This window comes from Galeopterus variegatus, unplaced genomic scaffold (assembly GCF_000696425.1).
Source record: "Galeopterus variegatus unplaced genomic scaffold, G_variegatus-3.0.2 Scaffold1593, whole genome shotgun sequence".
Taxonomy (NCBI): domain Eukaryota; kingdom Metazoa; phylum Chordata; class Mammalia; order Dermoptera; family Cynocephalidae; genus Galeopterus; species Galeopterus variegatus.
Window position 1 is genome coordinate 210,487 of NW_007727704.1, and position 21,762 is coordinate 232,248.

Sequence of the window (21,762 nt, forward strand, 5' to 3'; positions counted from 1 at the left end):
GTCTGTATGTGGGATCTGAACCCTCAGCGGGAGCGCCGCCGCCCTCCCAAGCGGCGCACTGTAGCAGTGCGCCACCGGGCCGGCCCAAATTCTGTTATTTCTAAAGTACCCAATCTACGTATTTTGTCAGAGCAACTCAAATACACTAAGGCATAAGATAACCTGCATCAAATTCTTACTATGGCTCTTGGCTCACTATAGTGCTATGAGCTCAGTTGATTTTAGCTATGATTATTAAGATTAATTTGCATGTCTGTTTATCTAAATCATATTTTTATTTATGTCATTTATTTAACAAACAAATAGGCTTTTTACCTTCCAGGCACTGTTCCAGGTTCTTTAAAAGTACTTAATTCTCATTATAACCATATTAGGGAGGACCTATTAAGAATGTCTTTTATATAGAAGAACTTGAAGCACAGAGATATTAAACATATCAGTAAAGTTTCACAGCTAGTAAATAGCTGAGCTCTAAGCCCTGTTTCATGTCTCTAGGTCTGCACTCTTTGTTACAGTGCCTTGCTGCCTATTATTTTTTCATGGCAGAATAATGTTGAGCATAATTATTAAATCACTAACCTAGGAATTGAAAAATTTGACTTCTAATTCTGTTTCTGTAGGTGTCTGATAATTCAGGAAAACCCAGAGCCTGGATCTGGTCTTTAAGCTCAGAATCCTTTCATGCACTAACAAAATATTAGGTGACATTATTATTAATTTTTAATTATGTGTTATACAACTAACAGCATATAATTATTAACAAATCCTTGGCAGTGTTTATAATCATCCCCTAATTTATACGAGTATTACAATTCCTTTACTCATTCAGTCCTGTGGCAAAGTGAGTCCAATCTTTGGTCCCTGGTTAAGGCTTTCAGGAATCACTAGAAAGGAAGAACACAGTCATCTCTGGTGACATCAACACTAAAATTTAGACTTGCAGCTTAGGTGTCTCTTCTTTCTCTTTTTCAGCAGCTCTGAAGCTTTTATTTGAAATTTGTTTGAAAGCCATCTTTTTTGGGGGGATAAATATCTCCATTTAGAAATTTATCAAGACTGTGAAGCCTTGACTATGGCAGAGTATCATCATCCACTCTTAGAAAAAAATTGGCCCTTGGGTGGAACCAACACAGCTTCAGGGCACCTATCAAGTAAGGCATTTTGGGAGTGGAGGTCAAATACTCTACTCAGGGAGCAGCTCAACTTGTGACTCATGAAACCTATTTGTTTATTCTAAGCTACTTAATGAAGGTCTTCTTTTACTGATTTGACAATCTCTCCTACAAACTTCAAGCCAACCATTGTACCAGTTTCAATAAACTAGGCTCTATCTACTGATGATGCAATACACACCAATGCACTACTTTTCATCTTTTGACCTAGCTCATTACCTTACAAAGGTAGATGTCTCTTTCATTTAGTTAGTATTCACAAAGAACATATCTGCTTCATACATTTGGATCTAGTATATGTCAGAGTTTTTAAAAGTGACTACAGCTACAATTCCCATCAAGATGGTTATCTCTCTATAAAGACTTCCTTCCTTCAGAGAAGGATAGTGCTGTATGAACTACATTAATCTTGATATGCAATCCTAGAACAAAATATGCTTGAGATAGTAAAAAGGGAACTAAACTCATGGCTTTTTTAATAGACCAGAGGTACTTACCCAAGGTTTGTAGTACCCAGAATGTTCAAGAAAGGTTGTTTATGGATCTGTGATATATTACTCAGCAGTGTATGTGAAAGTACATTTTTATTGGGAAAGAGCTCAGTGCTTTCATGTTTCTCAAAGAGCTCTGTAATTTCCCCTATATGTACTGAAATTAAAGAGATCTGTAATTCCTCCCAAATTAACTATGTGGCACCTTTATGTAATAAACTTCATTTTATTCCCTGCTCATTGATTTGAATATGTCCCATTCCATTCTCGGCAGCCTTCTTGATTTGTGAGTTTGTTGAGTAACAACAAAGTAGGAAGAGAATGTTCCATATGCCTTGACTCAGAATGCTGACAATTAGACTTAGTACTTAAAAGTAGGAAATAACCTTACACTTGTAACTTCAGGCCCTGATAATGGTCTGGAGAGAAAAGAAATATTGAAACAAGAGACTTCACTCAGGCTATCTCTTTCTTCTAGGTTTTTAGGGTTGGCAAGGTGGGAGCCATTGATATTATGCACTTCTCAGAAACAGAGTGATCTGCACCTGCACTCAGCCTGAGATTATTATAACCATCCAAGGATTTGGTTGATCCTCAATTTTAAAAATGCCTAGAAATAAGATTTTGGTGATACATATAAAAAAAGAATATATGTCTTTATATCTCTGACTTTATCTATCTATCTATCTATTTATCTATCTATCTATCTATCTATTCTGAGAGAGAGAAAGAGATAGGGATAGATAGAGAGAGACAGGACACGTGCTGTGCATGTGAGTCTGGTAATCCATTAGTTGAAATGTCACAGGGCTAATCCTTGATTCTTGTCTTTTCTATCTATTTATCTATCTATCTATCTATCTATTCTGAGAGAGAGAAAGAGATAGGGATAGAGAGAGAGAGAGAGGACACGTGCTGTGCATGTGAGTCTGGTAATCCATTAGTTGAAATGTCACAGGGCTAATCCTTGATTCTTGTCTTCGCTAGGATTTTGGCCTACACAAACTTTCACTTTCTGGTAGTGAAAAGGGAACTAAACTCAAAGTCACTGTTCAAAATTTGTAGAATAACTTTGTGTGTAATTCCTCATCTCTGAAAATTGAAGTTTTAAAATCTTTAAAGACTTCTTTAGCCCTAAGAGCCTATGATTCTTTGTGTCCAGTTTTCTCTCCATTCTTCATGGTAAATTGACTATCTTTAACTCTAATAATGTTAATTATTTTGTTGAAAGTATATTTGACTGCTAGTAATAGGGATACATCAGCTTTCTTTTAGTTAACATGTGTCAAGTATATCTTTAGCCATCCTGTTATTTTCAACCTTTATCTTCATTTTTTTGATTTACAGTGAGGAATCTGATGACCTCTGTTTTTTAACTGACTAGTTTTATCCAATTACATTTATTGTGATTATCTGTGTACTAAATTTTGTTATTGCATCTGTTTATATGTGTCTGGCCATTTTAATGATTCTTTTTTTCTCCTTTTCTGCCTTCTTTTCAATATTTACTTATTTGTCTCTATTAACTTGGAAGTTATACAATCTGCCTCTGTTATATTAGGGGTTAATCACTCCTCACCCTTTGACTCTATGGTTTCTTCCCTGATCATGTATCACCATCTAGTGGATCCATATCATCACTTTTTACAGAGCAGGGAATAGGATAAAATGTTTGCATTGAGATAATTTGATCAATATAGACAACCCAACAAGATACTCCACATTTCAAATTATATTCTGGGACATGACTAATCCCAAAGCCTCATTTCTATTATATTCATTTGTTTTGCTTCCCACGTAGTCTCTGTGTAACTATGATTTTAATCACCGAAGGAAGCCTTGATGTTAATGTGACCCTCATCTTGCCCTTCTCTTTGAAGGGGGCAGATATGCCAGAGTCCAGAATTTTCCAATGATTCTATTTGATAGTTAATTAATGGCCTTCTGTGGTTTCCATAGCAATGTCACGCTTTGCTGCCAGGCCTTATCCAAATGGGCATTCTGTTCACTCTTCTGTCTTAGCATCAGCATATTAATCAGATAGCATAGGTCTTTGGTTGCTGCATCAAATTGGTAAGACACTAATTGAATTAAAATCTCACTTGAAGACTTCAGGCTTCTCTTTTTTCTACCTAGAGGAAAATCTCCTTGGCTCAAAGGGCCAATGAGATCCAAGCAGGAGACACTGAGAAATCCACAGAACTTTGTGTCCTTCATAGCAAAATATTTTTCTCTCATCTTAGATAAGTATTTTAATGCCTAAATCTTTCTCTCTCCTTGAAAATTTCTCTATTTCCCTGACCTTTCCATCCATTAGATGTTGCTGTATTCTCTCTGTAAGGTGAAATGACTGCATTAAGAATTTCAAGGTGAAGGGAAGACCCTTTTCCCACACATACAGTTCGTGAAGTCTGAGGAAGAACTCAGACTTGAAGGTCCTAATTGAATTGTGATCAGGATTAGGTAGCATAGTACCTATGAAGATTGCCTAGCAATCTGTAAAGTGCTGTGCAAATACAAGTAGTTTTTACATTGGAATTCTTTGGAAATGTTTGAAAGGTAGGAATAAAGGAGAAAAGAAAGAGAGGGGACCAACTAGCAACAAATCTTAAATTCATTTTTCAGGCCATAAAGATTATGAATGATTGTTTTCACTTCTCCTACAGAGTCAAAATCCTTGGTAGTTTTACCATTTAAAACAACATCTTTTAAAATTGTTATTATAACTAATCCTTAAATACATCATACATATTTATACCTTTGTGGTTTTGTATTCACTGTTCCTTTATTCATTATCTTCTTTTTTACTTGCCCAATTCCTGATCATTTTCTTTTTTTTTTTTTTCCTTTTTGTCTTTTTTCATGACCGGCAACAGATCGCAACCCTCAGTGTTGCTCCCGCACCTCGCTCAGCCAGTGAGCAGCCGGTCCGTATGTGGGATCCGAACCCTCGGCGGGAGCGCCGCCACACTTCCCAAGCGGCGCACTTATCCAGTGCGCCACCGGGCCGGCCCCTGATCATTTTCCAACATTCAAAATGAACGTGTCCCTTCTATAAAGCCTTTTCAAACCTAATAAATAGACTTAATAACTTCTTCAGGGCTTTTATCTATGTGCCTGACTCCATGATGGCACCCACCATGGTGTACTATAATTGTTGCTTATATATATATATATATATATATTGTTTTTATATATAAATACATATATATATTTAAACGCATGTATACATACATATATATATACATATATATATACATATATATATACATATATATATACATATATATATATACATATATATATATATATATATATGCATGTATGTTTGTATGTCTGTCTTTTTGTTAGTTTGTGAGTGGCGCCAAAGCATGAACACATTTTATTATATATCTTTTATTTCTGACATGCCCCATTCATCTACTAGGTATTTTAAAAATGTCTGATGATTTACTGGCCTTCTGCAAAATCTTGTTTTGATGGATAAGCTGTGATGTGCTCTTTGGCATGAAGGATTCCCAACCTAAATGAACACTGAATCCTCTCAAAAATCTGAGGTAAAAAACCTAAGTTAATGTAAACTGCATGTTAAGTGTTAAAGCTGGTATAAAATATATGCCAATGCATACTAAAACCTGTAATATTAAAATTGTAAATTATCATTCTAGGAAAAAAAAGGACCCTTTCCTCCACACACTTAAGCAAACTAGATAATTCTTCACCTCTTACACATTGAAGACCTCTCTTTGTTTCATCTTAAAGTTCATCAGAGGTAGTGTTCACTTTGTGTCATACTGTCACAGACCCTGGTGACCCCTGAGATAGGTCTTTGTATTTTATCTAGAATAGCATTACCATGACAGAGAAATGCTCATTCCAGAACTGCAGCCAGTGGGTGAAGGTATGCAAAACTGGTCAAGGTATGAAAGGATATTCTAATTATTAGATATGTTTATAACATCAGGTAAAATGGAAGCTATTGCTCAACTTCTGTGAAAAAGGAATTTAAGGAAAGTGGAAGATAGAGATAATTAGCACCCTGTCTCTGCAATGGCGCGATCATTGAGCAGTGCTGATTTCCCAAGGGTAGTGAAGAGGAGATTTGCCCTGGGTGAAATTTTAGACTGGGTACTTCTATTTTCTCTTCCAGCCCCAAAATACTGTGATTATATATTTTGCTGCCAATGTAGAAATGAGAGTCCAGATGTTTGGGAATCACTTCTTGCAAGTATCACCTTAGAAAAAGATAAACTCAGAGTTCCTGGAGACTAGGAGGTGATATCTATCTGCTATAGGTTGAATTGTGTCCCCCCACCCCCCGAAGTTTCATGTATTAGAAACTTAACCCCCACTGTGACAGTGTTAAGAGGGTGGGAAATCCTGTTATGGTAATCAAAAGGTGGGGCCTTGAAGAAATGATTAGATTGTGAGGACCATGCCCTAGTGAATGGATTAATCCATTGATGGTTTGTTGCTGGTCATGGGTGCAGTTCTGAGTGTGTGAGAAGTGCTCTCTCTCTCTCTCTCTCCCCCCCCCCCCCAATTTCTGCCATTTTGCCATGTGACAACCTGCATCACTGTAGAGGCATCAAGAACAAGGTCCCCATCAGATGTGTTCCCTGGACTTTGGACTTCCTGGGCTCTGAAACTGTAAGCAATAAATATTGCTTTTTTTAAAATTACCCAGTTTTAGGTATTTCTATTATAAGCAACAGAAATGGACTAATACACCACCCAAGTCTTCTACAGAAGTACTTTCAGATGAGTTTTCTTTCTTGAGTCTCTTATTCCAATTTAACTCCCAAGTTCCTCACAAGGCTTTTGACCTTTCACAGATGCCAAAGAATTGGCAGTGTTTATATTATTGTGTGGTGTGTGTGTCTGTGTGTGTGTGCGCACGCGCGTGTGTGTGTGTGTGTGTGTGTGCATTTGCACATGTATTATGAGGTAATCAAAGGCTAATTGTTTTTAAATTCTTAGCTGGGGAAGTCTGTCTAGTAGACCAATACGGTACTAAAACTTGCCCAGTACTATTTCATTTGAGTCATTGATTTTATTCAAACTAAAACTATCTTTAATATGAAAAACACCTCTTGGAAACCGGACAGCATTTCTTTTTGGAGAAAGAAGGTGGGAGAATTTCTTCACACACACACACACACACACACACACACACACACACACACACACACACACACACAGTCTATCACAAACAACCTCAGACTGAAAATTACATCATCCCTTGGCAGCTTTGTTGGAGGGAAAAACACAAAACTGGCCACAGTGATTTGGAAGAAGGTGTATTGCCAAGGGAGTCAGAAGGTGGGTTCAAATTCTTCTCCAGGCAGTAACTTCAGATGTAATCATGGGTTTGCCATTCCTCTCTGAGCCTGTTTGCCAAACTAAGGAGACTGATGAGTTGATAACTAGGGTTACTTATTTTATTCTGATTTGGGAGTGTGTCTTCTCCCAATCCCACCTATTGGCCAGCTTCCATTTGCTTTAGTTTTTTTCAGAATAAAAGATGTCCTATGGGTAAGATAGCACTGTCATTGTGTCCCCACCCCTGTGTGAGAATAAGTCAAAAGAACCACAAAGAATTAAGCAAACAGAGGGAAGAAATTTTAACCGAAGAAATATCTTCTTTATCTATGTCCATTTCCTCCCACAAGGAAAAATGGCAGTGTCAGTTGTACATTACATATATCTTTCTTTTCAGTGTTTAATCTTAGCACCTGCACAGCAGAGATCTTTACAATTCATTGCATATGCTCTCCCCTTTCTCCCCCCCTCAATACAGCACCTGAGGCCTAAGCAGCAACTCCCTCAAAGCTCCACAAAAAAGGCTGAGACCCATCTTCATGACAGAGTATAGAAATAACAAACATGCCCAACGTTTTATACGGTTGCTAGAACGGTTTAGTTCCCAACAAATGAAGATTTTCCTCCTTCTCTTTGAATATTAATTACATCTTACAAATTTTTTGTGTTTCTGTTTTGTTTGACTTTGTTTCGTTCTGTTGTATGTATCTGTACAACAAAAGGGAAGTCCACGGCCCGGAGTCCCGGTTAGCAGAGTTTGGCTGTCATCTGGTCCGACTGTTTGAGGATCTCGGTGTTGTAGAGATCCAAGGCGTGGTTCACCCTGATCATCTCGCTGCTGGTCAGTTTCAGGCGGTGTTTCAGCATACAGGAGAACAAATCCAGCTGGGGCTTCCCCGGGGCCACGGGAGGGGCCAGGCGGTTGATTCGGTCCCGAATGTCCAACAAGAGGAGCATCACGGACGAAGAGGAATAGAACTGGCCTCCCTGCGTGTAGGACTGGTTGACCTGCTGCACGGCGCTGCGCAGCAGGTCGGCGTTGAACCGCAGGCTGTACCCAAACACCTGCACATCTGAGATCTTGATGTAGAACTGCCTCTTGGAGGGATCGGACAGGTCCACGGGACCCTGGCCAGTCTCATTACGCAGCAGGGTAGGTAGCCGAGTCCGACTACGTAGGTAGATGTGAACCGTCTCAAAAAACGTTTTCCACCGGTTGCCCAGCAACAGAGTCCAGTTGTAGCACTGGCTGTTTTGGAGACGGACCTTCTCCCAACGTGGGTAGCCAAATTCCCCGAAGGGCATGTTCCAGCCCTCCGAATGGCTCCCGCTGAAGGGATTGACGTAGACGAAGAACATGGGGTCCAGGCTGCTGTTGCGCATCTGGCAGATGCGCATGGACATGCCGATCACCATGTGGATGAAGTCCATGCGGTTCTTGTTGCTCTTGAGAGTGAGGGACATGCGCTTGCGCCACCGAGGGTCGAAGAAGGTGTCAAGGCGGATCTCATTGCTGATGAAGGTGGTGTGGACGTAGAGGCGCGAGTCCATCTTCTGCAACAGGTACTTCAGCTCCAGGTCCTGGAAGTCCAGGTCGGTCTCGAAGCTGATGAACTGCTCACTCCGCTCCGAGTCCACGTTCTGTGGCTCACACCGGCCTCGGTACAGCTTGTAGCCCTTGTTGCAGGAGCCGCAGAGTGAGATGTTGGCCAGGCTGCACATGGCACAGCTGTTGTTTCCACCTATGATGCAGGGGATGGGGCGCTGGCACAGCGTGGTGCTACCATGACACACGCAGCTCCTCTGGCTCTCCAGGAAGGTTCCCCAAAACCCATTCTCATTGCAGTAGAGAAGCGACTGGACCCTTGCAAGCCACTGCTGAATTGTCCTGAGAGAGAGAAGGAAAATGAAGAGTGTTAACCACTATGGGTGGGGCTGTGAGTTATGGTTATCCAAGTGATCGTGCAAATTGGAGCTGCCCAAAGAATGAAAGAACTGGGTAGAGAAGTTATGATAGCAAGGGCACTAAACATAAACTGTACGAATTACAATGTAGTTCCTTGGAATGCCACAAACCAGCTGTATGACATTGCACTTTACCCTTTTAATGTTCCATGTCCTCATCTGTAAAGTAGAAAGGTTGGAGTAAATGTTCTTTGAGGTCCTTCCAGCTGTGTAACTCCATTATACAAAGGCCCCAAAGAAGTTTGACTCAGGAAATTAAAGTGTCTAAACTCAGATACCTCTGGTGGATAACAACAAATTGTAAAAAATGAGCAATAGAAAGAACCTTAGGGGCTATTTCCTTTAACTTACATCAGATATCTCAGCTCCCTTCACGGATTCCTCCCATAAGGTTATACAACAGGCAACAACTTGAACAAAAACAAATTATATTTTATCATACTCTAGAAATTATGCAGTGCTTCCATTTTGGTGATTTTGCATGACCATCACAGTGGTTTTTCAAAACATGCAAAAAAAAAGTGTTATTTCCCCCTTTTTTCCAGAGCTCCAAACTCTCAATTCAGTAGCATTTCCATTGCAATGTGTGAACCCTCTTCCCACTGCCCCTCAATGCTATAAATGATATCAAAGTCTATATCAGTTCCAGCCACTGAAACATTCCAATGAAGACGGATAATAAGATAAGAAGCAAAAGAGGAATAGGTAAAAATATGTGAGGCAGTCAAGCTAAGCCCTCTCATCTTTCCTCATTTCTGTGCAAGTTACCTTTTGGCTGGCTTCTCCTTACATATGTCTGGCACTTTTTACTCTTCACAGGGCGTACTCACTCCCATCTTCTCACTTGAGTCTCACAACACCCTGGAAATAGCTTGGAACTTGAAGGCAGTCAAAGATTGTTTAAGATCCTGGCTCTTCCACATGAGAGCAAGGTAAAGCTGGGTAGTTTCCCTCACCTTCTCAATCATCCCAGCCACACAGGGCTGTTGTGAGGATTACATGAATTTTTAAGCGAAGGCTTAACTCCACGTTTGGTAGGTTTTAAGAGCTCGATAAAAGTTAGCTCTTGTTATTCCTGCAAAGGGACCATCAACTCTATTTTATAGACAGGGTGATAGCAGCTCAGAGGTGAAATGATGAACTCAAAGTCATACGATCAGTGAGTAGAGAAGTCTCCTGGATCATAGCTACAGGTTTTTGCATTATCTATCAAACCAGAGCCAAGAAAGCCTTTCCTAAGGCTGCAGTGTGTTGTGCTGATGTGGACGACGATGATGATGATGATGATGGTGATGGTGGTCCATGTTCCCTTATTTATGATGCTGGAAACAGAAGCCAATTTGCATTTTACTCCTTATGGTAGGAAGTGTTAGCAATCCACCTGTTCTATCATTTCCACTGATAAGCCACAATCACCAAACATCAAACACCAAGAGCTGGCGGGGGAGGGGGGTTGGCAATAGAACCTAGTGTTGGAAACATGGGTATTGGCCCAAGCAGAACTGAGTTCAAAGCTCCAACCTGTTCTATCATTTCCACTGATAAGCCACAATCACCAAACATCAAACACCAAGAGCTGGCAGGGGAGGGGGGGTTGGCAATAGAACCTAGTGTTGGAAACATGGGTATTGGCCCAAGCAGAACTGAGTTCAAAGCTCCATTCTGTAACCAGGAACAAGTCGCTCCATCTCTTTAAGCCTCAGCATCCATTTCTAAAACGAGGATACTAACACCTATCTTATGCAGCTGGTGAGAGGATTCAGTGAGATAATATATTTAAAGTGCTTAGAAGAACCTGGCATAGAGCAATTACAAAAAAGGTAATAGTAAAAAGTACTCTTATCCCAGAGAATAAGCTCTTCCTTTGAAGGTATTGAGATACTTTCGGGATTTCACTATCTCTCTGGAGTCTGAGGAAAACCATTCTGTTATATCCATTTGAAAGCGGATACTGTTGAAATGGTTTCCCAACATGCTCTGCTTTAAAGGAGTTGCTTATCAGCTGAGAGAAAATGGTGGATAATTAGTGCACTTTTTGAAACCCTCTGCCTTTGAAATTTACAGTACCATCCTCGCCCCTGGCAGTAAAACCTCCATCACGACATCCAAAACATTATATCAAAACTGTCTTGTTTCCATGTCAGTTTCCCCTCCAGGCTCTTAGGCTTGAGGGGCCAGGTCCCTCCTTCCCAGGAGCATCTAGCCCGGAGTCTGGCTCTATACAAGTTTGCTGAACAAATGAATGTGTGCTGAACGAATGAACGAAGCATGTTAACATTGTCCTTATTTTTTTATTAAAAAAATAAAAACAAACTTCTCCCTCTCCCCTTGGGACCACAATATTAGTTGTTTTCGATACCATCCACCCACACAGCTCCCGGCTTCTCGGGCTCTGCTTCGTGAGACCAATCCTATTACAGCCTGGAGAACAGCAGCAGGCCCAGCCTTCGGGAAATGGAGCTGGAATAACAATGAGCTGTGCGACTCCCACCTCCCAGACCAGAACATTGACTGAATATTGGCTATGAGTCATCTGATATTTCTGTGAGCCGCAGGGCCCTCCACACGGCTCTGAGTGCGTGGATCCATCTGACGCCAGCGTCATTTCAAAACGCCTCTTTCAACTGCCCCACACTTGCCCCTGTCACTCCCTCTCCAAATGACAGGACAGTGCCCCATTTAGAGCTCCTCGGTTCCCATCTGCAAGGCATTCTATAACCCCGTAGAGCGCCCCCTTTCTCGTGTCTCATCATTGGGACCCTTTGTCAGGATCACAGCCCCCACTCCTTGAATCAATGCCTCATTGTGGCTGGACTCTCAGAATCCTCAGTGAGGGAAATAAAAAGATGAAAGTTCCTGGTGATGCTGCAACAAGCAATGGGGCTAGTGGCAAATTAGGATTCCAGCCCTGTCGAGCAGGAGGGATTGGGGACAGAGGCCCTCTGAGACGCATTTGCGAGCTGCATGGCACCTGCATCTCCTGACCTCAGAATAATCATGAGGTTGTGGGCTGTATCAAAGAAATCATTAATGATACAGCAGGGGGACTTAGAAAGGAGGTGGTGTTCAGGGGGAGCAGGGAGCACGAGGCCGAGGGAAAGAGGAAAGAAAAAAGAGAGGGAAAAGGTGGAGAATGGGGAAGGGTGATAAGAGAGGAGAAAAAACCTTGGTGCTAGAGATGGTGGGGAAAGAGATGGAGCAGATGAGCTGACAGCACCTAGGTCGAAAAAGACACTGGAGGGGAGAGTGGGATGGAATGAACTTAGAGTGGGTAGGACGCAAGTGAAGAAATTCAGCCAAGTCTTCACTTGTCCCAGCGCTCAGATGCAGGGAATATGGACATTGGGTGGGCCATACGAGGGTGGGCTAGACGTCCATCCCCCTCCCTTTCTAAAGAGGCTGAGGGGGAGGGTTGAGACGGGAGAGCAAGGTTACCAGTGAATGTTGATTCTCAAGGTCAGTGAGCTTTCCTTTGCATTTCAATAATTCATTTGAGAAGATTAAAACCAAAAAACCAAGCTCAATCCATTTATTTTGTGTTTCTATTGAACACAAGCAAATTCCAGTAACAAAGAATAAGCCTCAGTCAGATCAATCTCCTACACCTTCTCCAGCTCCAGCCAGTTCTTTGAGTTGTCATCATTGATAGTCAGAAACCCTGCAAGGCTCAATTGCAGGAAGCACCGGAAACCAGCTGAGGGTTTCTGTGGTTTACAACTATTGAGCACTCACTGTATACCAGGCATGGTCCTGGAGGTTCTTCGTACTGTTCCCTGAGCAGCATGATAACCAACTCAAAGTCATACAGATGAAGAATTTCTGTGGTTTACAACTATTGAGCACTCACTGTATACCAGGCATGGTCCTGGAGGTTCTTCATACTGTTCCCTGAGCAGCATGATAACCAACTCAAAGTCATACAGATGAAGAAAACGTGTCCTTGAGAAGTGAGATAACTTACCTGAGACTGCAAAGCTATACCACATTCAAATACCAGACTCTACCTCCGGCATCGGTGCACTTCCTGCTACACACCATAATGTAAAATTGTAACTAGAAGCAGAGCAAGAAGAAGGAAGCAGGCCATGAGAAGAGAAGTAAATGCAATAATGGAAAAATACTGAAAGTTTGAGTGTGTGAAGGGCCTATTATCACATCCCTCGCTTCCTCTGGACCTGCCAGGGTCCCTTCCCTCCAATCACAGATAATTGGGGCTCACCGACAAGTGCATAGGGAAAGGCTGGGGACCAGGGGTAGGAGGGACTGTGAGCTATAAATACCATTTCCCAGGCTAGCTGGTGACAGCCTGCCTCAACCCTGGCAACAGAGAAGAAGCTTAATAGGCTGGCTGCAGAGGGGAGGGTCTCACAAAGGCTGACACAGCCCCACTGTGAGGCAGGCAGTGCAAGGCAGGCAGCGAGGACCAGGTTTTAAAATGCTTTACTCAGTCCCTAGGGATCCAAAGCATCTTCCATTTGCAGCCCAAGCTGAACTCCAATCTATCCAAATCAGCATCTTTTTTTTGGATGGAATTTCAATTCATTTTGATGGGTCTGAAAGGAGGAAAGGAAGGAGGCACAGGAGGGGAGGGCGGGAAGCTGCATTTTTATGTCTAAACTGGAAACCCTGTAGCCTGATTGATAGGCACGCATTGTGGCTCCATGTGAAGCAGCTTGGACCATAGAAGCACAGAACTTTCTAGAAGAAGGCTTGGAAATGTTCAGTCCTTCTCCCTCCTGTTTAGAACTGAATGCTGTGTCTTGGTTGCTGAGGTGGAATCAATGTTTCTTCAGTGCGTTCTACATCGTGGCCTTTATCCTTTTGTCCTCACATTAGCCCCAAGAGCTAGGACTCCCTGTGATTTCCATTCCACCCATGAAGGCATTGAAGGCCAGAGAGGAACTGTGACTCACCAAGGTCACACAGCATGGGCGTAGCAGACCAGAGTTCAGAATTTCTGGATCCAAACTCGCTTCTCCTGCAATGACCCTGCACTACATTCCCTACCCTCTGTACCCCAGACTGGAGAAGAAACAAGGCTCAGGCCATGCATGCACCTTAGCTGCTCCCCTGTAGTCTCTGTCTTTGTCTCAGCAAGGAATTTCTGGCAACCTGACAGGTCTCCCAGTGACACAGTGTGGAGCCGCTCGTCATTTGGAGGGCAGAGACTCTGCCACCCAGTGCTTCCCATCAGTGCTTTCAAAGGTACACATCTCCCTTTCAGAACCCCCGGGTGAGGAGCCCAGACTGGGGTTCTAATTCAAGCAAACTCCCTGCTGATTTTAATTGGCAGTTTTGCCTAAGATGGGATTGCAGAGCCAGGCCGGTGGCATTTTAGGGAAAATCATACAAATCGAGTGCCAAGGAGAGAGGGAGGAAAAACAGATCCAGGCTAAAATAGAAAACCATAACCCATAACTCCCATTTGCTTACCAGGAGTGCGTATTTACAAGAGAAGAGGAAAAGGGAAAAAATAAAATTGGAGTTCTGAATTATTCTTTTATTTATGCCCTGTGCTTCTTCCTTGGCATTTCTTTGACATTGTAATGGGTGTCTGAGTAATACAGTGAGACTTCACAAAATGCATACTCCATAGAGCACAGACTAAACTGGAAAGATAAACCATTGTTTTTAAGTTTTTGATGATGCACTGCTCTTTAGTTATGCTGTGTGTGACTATGTGTGTATGTGTGTGTGTACAGGTGTGTGTATTTTAAGGGAATGGTGCTGATGTCAATGGTGTCAGAATGCTTGAGGCTCAACTGAAAGGAGCCTTGATTTATGGGTGTGCTGGTATGAATTATAACGGACCATCATACTCACTTGGTTCATCATTTTTCCCAGGTAAATATTTAGCTTTTAATCATCCCCCTCTTTAAATCTCTATCATTGCCTTAATAACGTTTTCCCTTCTCTCAATTCTTCATATGATGTCAGAGCCTCATTGAGTGGTTCGTAACAACAAAGAAGCATCCCCCTCTTTAAATCTCTATCATTGCCTTAATAACGTTTTCCCTTCTCTCAATTCTTCACATGATGTCAGAGCCTCATTGAGTGGTTCGTAACAACAAAGAACAAAAAGACCAAAAGAAGGTTTTATGGTCCTTTGCCATGCTGAGGATATTTCTTAGTTTGGAATTGTGGAGTGAAGGCAATAGGTCTTATTTGGGGAGGCCAAGGTTGGAGGGTAGGAAGAGGAATGAGGATAGCAGCAATGTAAAAATCCAATGGGTTATTTAAATTTAGGTTGTCAGGAGCTTAATTGGGCAGGATTATGAAACAATTTTTGCAATTACACAGTGCTGTGTCTGGAAGGAGGTGACAGGCAACATCAGCTGCATATTCAAATTCAGTGTTTTGCTTTGGGGCATGGACATGCTGAAGACAAGTACAGAAGGAGTCAGAAGCCTCTTAGCAGTGATAGAAGGACTGACAGCTGCAGGGCACTCCCAGGTGGAGGGCTAGGAGAGTGGTTTCTTCTTCCTTGCCAGCAGTCAGGCTGTCCAATGAGAGACTCAGACCAAAAGGCTATGAAGTAAGAAAGGGCTAACAGAGATCTAATAGGACTTAACCCTGAAGTCCAACAGTGGCCATCTAGATCTATGATCTGGGCAGTGAGATGGAGTGATCATAGGTATGGGAGTAAGTTAAATAAATGCTGGATCCTGCTCTACCACTATTTGACCTTTTGACCTTGAAAAAGTCACCTGACCTCTTTGACTTTACTTTTCTTATCTGTCAAGTGGGGAAGGTAATACCTACCTTGCATGTTGTCTTAAGAACTAGAATTGAATATGTGAATCTCCTGGGAGATTTCCAATGAAAGGAAGTTATGCTTGACCGTTAACCATGTTTTATAAATGTCTCAGATAAAAATATTTCTCTTGGTTACTAGAACAGCACAGTTCATTATAGCCTAATAACCTAGTTTCACTGATTATTCTCTCTGCACAGTTCTAATGAATGCTGTCACCATGATGCTTGCAGGAGACAGCTAGACATGAGCTTTGGACTCAGAAAAAAATGGATATTGAATCATAGCTCTGCTATTCATTATTTATCTTTGAGTTAATTGCTTGTCCTTTCTAAGCTTCAGTTTTCTCAACTGCAGAATCAAATAATACATTTCTTGAAAGGTTGTTCTGAGGCTCAGATGAGACTATGTATGTAAAGCTTCTGACATATAGTAGGTATACACTGTCTTTCATGAAAAAAAAATAAAAACTACTGTGTTCCACTTGAGCTCACATAGTAAATAGTCTCTTTATTTATTTTTTTCCCTTTTTTGTCTTTTTTCGTGACCGGTAACAGGATCGCAACCCTCGGTGTCGAACCCGTGCCGCGACCGGCAACGGGACCGCAACCCTTGGTGTCGTGCCCGCACCACGCTCAACCAGTGAGCGGACCGGTCTCTATATGGGATCTGAACCCTCGGCGGGAGCGCCACCACGCTCCCAAGTGCCGCACTCTACCGAGTGCGCCACCGGGCCGGCCCAAATAGTCCCTTTAAAAGTACTAATTGTAGATGTAAATATCTGGGGGGGCGGAATTCAACAAATGCTGCTGGGTCAGTTGAATATGGTAGCTAAACAAAAGAAGTCTTGACACTTAACCTCTTCTGAACTCCAAATCAAAATAGATTGATTGGAGATCTAAATGTGAAAAGTAAAACAACAACTACAGCAACAAAATAGCTTTTAAAAGAAAATATAGGGGAGCATTTTCCTGACACCGGAGTAGGCAAAGATGTCTTAAAAGCACTCACCATAAAGGAAAAAAAATTGATTAATAGGGTTATATTAAGATAAAAACAAATCCATCAAAAGATACCATTAGGAAAATGAAGAGACAACTCTCAATGAGAGAATATATATTCATAATACACGATAGGATCTGAATATATGTGCCCTTCCATACATATGTTAAAATTCTAATCTGCAAGCAAGTGGTATTAGGAGATGGAGCCTTTGGGAGGAGATTAAGCCATGAGGGTGGAGCCCTCATGAGTGGTATTAGTGCCCTTCTACAGGGAGTAAGAGAGACCCCTTGTCCCTTCCATCACCTGAGGACACAGCTAGAAGGTGAACCAGAAGTCTCTCATCTGACACCAATACTGCCAGTGCTTTGGTCTTGGACTTCCCAACCTCTAGAACTATGAAAAATAAATTTCTGTTGTTTATAAGCTACTCTGTTTCTGGTATTTTGTTATAGCAGCCTGAATGGACTAAGACAATACATAAAGAACTACAACTTAGTAAGAAAAAGTCAGAAAACCAAAAGGAAAAATAGGAAAGTGACAAGAATAGGCACTTCATAAAAATGGATATTCAAAAGGCAAATAAGCACAGAAACTCCACCTCATTCACCATCAGAACAATGCAAATTAAAATTGCAATGAGACAGTACTACATCAGATGGTTAAAATAAAATTAAAATATAAAATAAAAATGGTGGAAAACATGAAGGATTGGCAAAGATATGGAGCCATCTAAACTCTCCTATACTGCTGGTGGGAATGAAACCTGCATCTGCAAATTTGAAAATACTAAAGTATACAGTAAGCTGAACATATGAAAACACTATGTCCCAGCAATTCCATTCCTAGTATGTACCCAACAAAAAAGCATATATAAGTTCACCAGAAGACCCGTCTAAGATTGCAGCAGTATTTGTAATAATGCCAAACTGTAGAATATGCAAATGACCATCAGCAGTTCAACACACACAATGGAATATTCTTGAGGATGAATAAGCCACAGCTACAAAAACAGCTTGGAGGAATCTGATAGGAGAATGAAAACGTGAAAGAAGCCAGACACAAAGAGTTCATATTATGGTTAAAGCAAAAGTGACCTACAGTGGATGAAGCAGTGAGAAAAGTAATTCCCTCAGGGAGAAGGTTTATAGTGCCCAGAAGATGCAGGGAAACTTCTGCAGTGCAGATAATGTCTTATTTCTTGATCTGGGTTCTGCTTACATGTGTGAATTCAGTTTGTGAAAATTCATCTTGCTGTGCACGTATGATGTTTTTACTTTCTATATGTATGTAATACTTCCATAAAACATTTACCAAAAAAAAGTCATCCTTTAAAACATCCAGAATTTAAGACAGAAACACATTACATTTTTATATCACTTTCAAGCTTTCTAAAGCTTTTCTGTTCGTTTTCTGATTTTGATCCTCATGATTTTTCTATGTCCTAGGCTGTGTTGAGAAGGTAACTCATTTTAACGATATGAAAAACTGAGGCTCATAAGGAGAAGTAACTTACTGACGGTCACTAGTGACTTATACCACTGCGATTATAACTCACCCATGTGGGAGTCTGCTGGCTGGACATGAGGGTGGAGGTGGGACAGAGAATTGGGAGGTGGGTCTGATAGATAAGAAACAGCTATCCTCAGAAATCGTAAGAGCTCAGTTCTATTTCTTACTCAATCCCCTGAGCCTCCAGATTCTATTCCAAACAGGAAGCTTCTTCTGAGCCCCAGGGAAAAAAGAAAAAAAAAAAAAAAAAGCAGAACTAAAAACAACAAAAAGGAACTGAAGATACTTATTTTCTTGCTTTACGTCAGCAAAGTGAGTCAATCGCCCTACTTGCTACAGATGCTGAATGACAAACATAATGGAAATGCAGAGATGCCTACACATGTCGGCTTAAACAAACCCTGCACAGCACTCCCTGTGAAGCCCGGCCACCAGCACGCATCTCCCTCCCCTCACCCTCACTGTACACCGTGTTGGGCCTCACTGTCTTTCTTCTTGCCCCATAAGCAGGGAAAAAAAAATGCCAAAGATATTCTTAGCTAAATGTTTCACTGCCACATGGTTGGGAGAGCACTTGTAGGCTCCTGTGACTGACAGCCAGCTGCCCTGAGCTGGCCTGGCTCTATTTGTGCGCTTGTACCTCTTATTTAATAGGACAGTTTNAAAAAAAAAAAAAAAAAAAAAAGAAGCAGGAGATCGACCTGATGCACCTCAATTCCTTTGAAGATGGAGGGAGCCATGTGCCTGGAGAAGCCTCTATAAGCTCAGAGTGAGTCCCACCAACAACCATTAGGGTTTGCGACCTCAGACCTACAACTGCAAAAAACTGAACTCTGCCAACAACCTAAAGGAGTTTGGTAGTGGATTCTTCCCTAGAGCCTTCAGGTAAGAGCCTGGGGTCTGGCCAACACCCTGATTTCAGCCTGTGAGGTATAAGCAGAAGATCTAGCTATACCAAGTCCAAACTCCTGATCTTTAGAAACTGTAGAAATAATAAATCTGTGTCAATTGAAGCCTCTATGTCTGCGGTAATTTGTTACATAGCAATACAAAACTAATACAGTTACTATGGCCAGAACACTTCTCCACTCTGTTTCATTTTACTCTTTAATAAAATGACTGGAGTAGATTAGATAATCTTTTAGTTTCCTGTCCAGGTACAATATTTTATGATTTCATAATTTTAGGTCCTGTGGCCTTCCTGAGCCTCAGATTCCTAAGGTTAAGCACGAGTGCAGGACCAGTCCTGGGCCAGCTTTATTATATCTGCTAGATCTCAAGCTCTCTGTGAACAGCGGCACCCCTTGTCCTATTCACCACCCTAACACTACCCCTTGTAACACCTATGATACCTGACACTTAGTGGGTACTCACTAAATATTTGTTGAATTAAGGAATGAATGGGTGAATGAAGGAAGATGCACTAAAAATATTAATGTAAATATTCTTTGTCAAGAAAAGAGGTCTATGCCTATGGAGGATGGCAGCAGAAGGAGGAGTGTATTTCAGAATTTTGAGCAAGTCATTAGTTTCTGTGACCCTCAGTTTTCTCATCTGTAAATAAGGAGACAAATCCACACTCTGGCACTCTCACAGGTTAATACAAGAATCAGATAAGATCATCAGTGTAAACGCCCTCTGCAATCTTTGAAATAACCTATTCATTAGGCATTTGTCTTGGTAATAGTTTACTTTCTATGGTTAGGAATGTCCCTAAGCCAAANTGTACCTCTTATTTAATAGGACAGTTTAATACACACTCAGAATAAGTCTTTGTCACAAAAATTGCCCCCCACCCCACCCCCACCACAGACACACACACGCGCACAAGAATCAGTAGTCAGGGGTTATCAAAGTAGCAATTTACTCTGGGGGGAGCTGCCTATGGGTTTAGAGTGGCAGAATTTCAGAATCCCAGAAACGAATGATGCCTAGGCAAGGCCTGGTCCATGTGACAGAAGGAAAATCAGAGTCCAGAGTAGTGCCTGAATAGTACCTGGAGGCCCACTACCAGAATCTTCTCGTTGAGAAGGGACTCTGCACACCACTAAAAATTTGTACCGTTAATCTTTCTTCCAGCCTTCTGCAAAGAAACCTACAACTTTACCTGGGTGACTATGAGTACATGCATTGGGGAAAGGAAATAATCACACTTTTGGGGGATTACTACACACTGGCTCTGAACTAACACTAATTCTAGGAGATATAAAATGTCACTGTGGTCTAGCAGTCAGAAAAGGAGTTTATGGAGGTCAGATGATCAATAAAGTTTTAGCTCAGGTCCATTTCACAGTGGATCCAGTGGTTCCTTCCATGGTAAATTCCCAGTTCCAGAATACACATTTTGGACCATTATTGGAATATTCAGCAACTGGCAGTATCCTCTTCCTTCCTTCTTCTGGTACCCACACTATATATAGCACCAAATAATAAAATAACAGTACATTATGGGACATTTTCCCAGCTGTCAAGAAAACCAATCACCACCACCACCGACAGCAAACCTGCACTTAGGGAGAAGCATGCAGCAAGAGTCTCAAACCCTACGATAAATCTACTGCACAACAACCTTGATTGGCTAAGCTTCTAAAGGACAATTTTCCAATTACAAAATGTTTCCACACAAGGTCTTTGAAGAGCATCCTCTCTCTGTACTAAAATATATTACACTAGAAAAATAAACAAGTGAAAAATCCACTACATGTGTCACGTGGCCACAGATCCTTTGATATTCTTCCCATAGAGATAAGAGTCTATGTACCCACCTCTTGAATCTGGATACATCCTACCACTGCTTTGACCAATACAATGAGGCAGAACTGATTCATGCAGTTTATGGGCCCAGACCTGAACAGACGGACTAGCAGCTTCCTCCTCCTGTCTCCTGACTGCATGCAGAGACCCTGGGGAGGGAGAGCTGCCCAGCTGAGCCAGGAGTTCTTGTTATCTCTGCTAAGGCACCAGACATGTGAGTGATGCTTTCCTGGAACCTCCAGCCCTGCCCAACAGCCAGCTGAACAGCAGTGAGTGACTCCAGTCAACTCCATGTGGAACAGATGACTCACCCAACCAATCCCAGAATGAATTCTTGCCCCAAATATCATGAGCATAATATATCATAATTGTTGTGATGTTTCAAGTCCATAAATTTGGGTCAATTTGTTATACAGCAATAGACATTCAGAATATCATATACTATGAGCCCCAAAGAGAACTCAGAATATCTTTTTCACATTCTTTTACTACCTAGCTACACTACTGTACTAGGAAAAATTGTAAAAATGCCTCCTTCCCCTCCAAGATCCCAGGACCTGTGACTATGATAAGGTATCACCCTGGTGATTGTGTTCTTTTATACAACACAGTTGATCCATAGATAGGGAGGTCATCTGAGTAGACTGAATCTAATCAGGTGTGTCCCTCTAAAATCAGACCGTGTTCTCTGGCTGTTGGCAGAAGAATTCAGAGCCATCAGAAGCAGGAGATCGGGGCCGGCCCGGTGGCGCACTGCTACAGTGCGCTGCTTGGGAAGTGCTGCGGCGGC

General features: G+C 41.7%; 1 protein-coding gene across 1 annotated transcript in view; it reads right to left on the bottom strand.

Moving 5' to 3' along the window:
• Window positions 1-7,281: 7,281 nt before the first annotated feature.
• BRINP1 (bone morphogenetic protein/retinoic acid inducible neural-specific 1) overlaps window positions 7,282-21,762 on the bottom strand; it is a 205,145-nt gene continuing 190,664 nt past the window's right edge. The window contains exon 10 of the mRNA XM_008577867.1: window positions 7,282-8,873. Within this exon, the coding sequence (XP_008576089.1) occupies window positions 7,733-8,873 (1,141 nt within the window). The 3' untranslated portion in view covers window positions 7,282-7,732. The remainder of the gene's footprint in view (window positions 8,874-21,762) is intronic.